At 45.2% G+C, this 4,155-nt stretch overlaps 1 protein-coding gene across 1 annotated transcript; it reads right to left on the bottom strand.

Annotated features, from left to right (window-relative positions):
* Window positions 1-2,817: 2,817 nt before the first annotated feature.
* Window positions 2,818-3,906, bottom strand: PTAFR (platelet-activating factor receptor). The gene has a single exon (XM_009893012.1). It carries the CDS (start codon window positions 3,904-3,906, stop codon window positions 2,818-2,820), a length of 1,089 nt encoding a protein of 362 aa, XP_009891314.1.
* Window positions 3,907-4,155: the final 249 nt, after the last annotated feature.

Genomic DNA, 4,155 nt, shown 5'->3' with positions numbered 1-4,155 from the left:
TCGGCCCGGAGTCACCGCCGGTGCCGTGCTTTCGGGCTTGGGCTTGTCGTCTCCCTGGTTCGCTGTCTGCCCGCTGTAGGCGTTGCAGTGCTGGTTATTTAAAGTGGTTCGTCGCTTCTCAGCCAGAGCGTCGAGGCCGCCTCTATCGAAAATTCCCCGTGTGCGCAGGTCAGAGAGGTCGGGGTTTGGCTGGTTGGGTTTTGCAGAGCTCTAGCGGGTTTTTCAGAAGTTGTTTCTTCTTTGAATTTAGTTCTTTCCACTTCCCTTTTAGCAGGTCAAAATTTGCTGAGCCTTTAATTTAATCTGTCCTAGGAGTTCACATGGTGAATTTAAAAAAAAAACAAACACCAAAATCAAGCTGTGTCAGCGTGGTACCGAGGCTTTTCCCTTGAGTATAAATACAGAAAGATGAGAAGGTGGGAGAAGTTAAAGGGCAAAACACATGAGGAACACGCTTTATTTAAAAGAACTTTTGAGGATCCATTGTATTGCAAACTAAAGCAGTGTAATGCAACATTGCGGTAAAACTGAGACAGTAATTCCAGGAACAGAAGTAGAAGTTCAGACTGGTTTTTAGAAACAGATTGATACTGACAGTTGCTGTAGCATATCCTCCTGAAGTGCTCTCAGGGCTTTTTCCTCCACTTAGCCTTTTCCTTAAATGCAAGTTTACATCAGTTCTGTAGCCCACACTGGCCTTACAGCTGTTTTCCGCAGAGTAAAGCATATTATTTCCCCACAGTAAGTAGCCTAAACTGTAAACTCAAATCAATGGAAGATCACACATTTACCAGATCTCCACGTAAAATCCCTTCCTGTTTCCCCTAAGAGTTGCCAAACTCCAGTGCTTTAGGGGCTGTAAAGGGAAAAGAGGAAAGCTCCACCCCAGCTGCCAGCTAGGATAGCTCCTCAGCCAGAACGTGCCATCTGAGAAGGGCAGAAACACAGAGGCAGATTCCTCCAGCAAGTGCGATTTAAGCCTTTAAGTTATAGAAATTGCCCCCCTTGCTGTGTGCTGGGCTCAGATGACTGTGGATTTGAGGCAAAGCTTTGACTGAGGCAGAGGGACATAGTCAGGGAAATTATCCCTCTGCTAAGAGGTGCCAGCAGGTGGTGTTTATGGGTGGCCCTGGAGCAGAGTCCCGGACCAGGAGGGAAATGCATTCACGTTGTGATCAGACTCTTTCTTCTGCCTGGCGCTGGGCCTGCAGTCCGTGGCTGGCCATGGCAGGTGCCATTACAAAAAGAAACATCTTAGTTCTTTTGCTTATTCTCACAAGGAAGCATAAAAGCTGCCTGAGGATCTTCAGGAGATATATCTCAAGGACCCATATCTCCACTGAATATAGGCAAAGTCTGATACAAACATTGGTCGTATCTTTGGAAAGATTTGAGCTTATCTTTCCTGTTTTCTGGTGGGTGTAGGAAGGCTGCTGTCCATGCGTATGAATAATCAGTGTCACAGGTCAGATACACTTTTCTTGTCATCAGACTCTTCTGTGTAGTTTAGGGAACCAAAAACTGTTGTGAAAACCCTTCCTTTCCCCACCCAACTTCCTGTGATGGATTGAGCAATTTGGGTCAGAAAAGGAACCTCAAGTGTCTCCTGATCCGTAACAGATCTCAGCACCTTGGAAAAACACTTTGCCCTGGGCCCCAACTGACAGCAGCCAGCTCTGAGTGAGGAGTCTCCAGTCTTGTTGGAGTGTGTGAATTAAGCATCTGTCAAGTGTACTGTAGCACTGATTTACTCAGAAAGTGGCCGTGACCTGACCTAATACTTCACTTGTGCTAGGATATCAAGAACTAGTCACTTCATTTTTTCTTAACAGAAATAGAAAGGGTGGGGGAAGGAATAATGTACAGTTGCTTGCTACAAACCTAATTTAAATAAATAAGAACAAAAATACTGAAGCATTTAACGCTTTTTTTCTTCTTATCGTAATGCCCATGCTGACAATAATCTTCTGTTATCTGGAGCCTCCAAAGTGAGGTTGGATTTCCTCAGACACACACAGTCAGCTAAAAATTACTAAATTGAGTGCAAGGTTTGCCAGTTCTGCTATCATACAAGAAGCCAGGTGAGACAATAGTCCCCTTTTGACATAGTGATGACCTGGGGCTGAGGCACTGCAAATTTTTCTTCCTTTTCTTGCCTACTAGTCCAGTTACTTGACTGATTCAACAGCTGGGAGCAAAGGCAAAAGTTCGTAATAGCTACTCCCAGACATCTGTCAAGTATGGACCCCAGCAGACCATGAAAGTAGGTAAGATGGGATCAGAGGTGCAGATCTCTTCTTTGATGGCATTTGAGAAACTTCTTGGACTACGTCCCTTCTAGCCACTGAAGAGCTTCTGCAGCTCAGACTGTCTTTCACAGAACCACGCAAGCTTCTTAGAAAAGTCACTTGATGATGCTAGCAACTCAGTCTGTTCTTCCAGGTCTTCTAGAAGTCTCTTATAGCTCTGATACTGGATTCTTCGTGGGACCTGGGCAGGCAAAGGACCAGGGATGGTGCTCTCTGGGCTGACACAATGCGTAACTTCAGTGCACGTAGCTTCTAGCTGCTCACTGCAGAGACTCAATGATATAATTCTTTCATGTAAAAGCAGACCATCTGAGCTGTTCTCAGTGCCCATCAGCCCAGACATAAGGTGCTTTTCTGCCAGAATATTACAGGTTCCCGTTTTGCCAGTTGCATGTGATAGAAGAAGTGAGTGTTCGTTCTTCTGCCCAATGGGAAAAAGGAAATGTGATATCCTGGTCCTCTGTCGTGTCCCTCAGTGTCTCTTCTTGAGAAAAGATGAGTGACTAATTCACGTATCTCGGTCTGCAATCAGAACAGGGCTGACCTGGATCCTGATGGCATCCTCTTGGTGAATGGTGCCCTCAATCACTGTGTCTGTGGTTTGCCTGGAGCACTTGCGACTCCCTTTCATGCTTTTCAGGTTTTCAGAAAGATGCTTCTGGAACTTCTTGGTGAGGAAGCAGTAGATGATTGGGTCCAACACACAGTTCATACTCAAGAGGCACAAAGTCACCTGGTGAGCATCATTGAGTTGTTGGCGCAACTGACAGTTTTCCTTCATCCAGAACTTCAGAACAGTCAGGGTCCAGGGCAAGTGCACTATGTGATGAGGTACAAAGCTTAAGATGAACACAGCCAGCACTGTGCAAACCATCCAGAGTGCCCTTTGCTTGACATGAGCACTCTTCCGTGGCTGCACTGATTTGGAGAACAGGGTCATGATAATGATGATGTTCCAGCCTAGTATTAAAAGGAAAATTATATAGAAGAGGATGCAGATGATGACATGAATGGCGAGAACAGCTGAAACACTGCTAGAAGTGTCATAGTACTCAAAGCACCGCGTGACATTCTTTGAATTGATCACGTCCTGATTAGTATTATTGTCAAAAAGGTAATACAAAGAACTGCCCACTATTATGATCCAGATAGCTGCTGATAAGTAGATACCCCTTCTCTGGGTGGTAAACTGAGCAGCTTTAATGGGATTAGTCACGGCTTGGTAACGGTTGTATGTGATGACCATCAGAAACGCAACAGAAGAGTAGGTGTTAACAAAAAATAAACAGCCAGCCACATTACAGAGGAACTCAGGCATGATCCAGTCACCCTGGTGGTGATAGTAAATAATCCACATTGGCATCGTAACCAAGAAGAGCAGGTCAGCTACTGTCAGGTTCACCATGAATATCTTGATTTCATTGAGTTTCTTGGTGGGGTAAATACGGCTGAAAATCCAGAGCACATAGCAGTTGGCAACAAAGCCCAGGATGAAAATGATGCTGTAGAAAACAGTGAAGAGGCTGTAACGAAAGTCAGAGTCTATGTGGCATAAATCAGCACTGCCTTCAGCACCACCTTTATCCGTTCCAGACATTGTGGTGCTGAGTGAGCACGTCTGAAGCAGAATTTCCTGCTTTAGCTTTTCTTCTTACCTAAAAATATAAAACATAAAATGAACTGATTGATACGGTGCCATTGCTAAGCCAAAACCCACCTTTCATTTTCAGCTGTCTGTGACCACAGGAGTTCTGCTCCATGCCTTCACTCCAGCCACAGACACCTGCCCTGTCCCCTTGGTCCTCTCTTTGATACCATTTCCACACCATACTAGCCTTTGTGCCTT

The sequence above is a fragment of the Charadrius vociferus genome, unplaced genomic scaffold (assembly GCF_000708025.1).
Source record: "Charadrius vociferus isolate BGI_N301 unplaced genomic scaffold, ASM70802v2 scaffold459, whole genome shotgun sequence".
Lineage (NCBI taxonomy): Eukaryota > Metazoa > Chordata > Aves > Charadriiformes > Charadriidae > Charadrius > Charadrius vociferus.
The sequence above is the reverse complement of the archived record's forward strand: the minus strand, read 5'-3'. Positions and strand labels throughout refer to the sequence as shown.

What these genes read in the sequence shown, in the direction of transcription:
- PTAFR (XM_009893012.1), bottom strand. Translation starts at nt 3,906, where the DNA reads ATGTCTGGAACGGATAAAGGTGGTGCTGAAGGCAGTGCTGATTTATGC.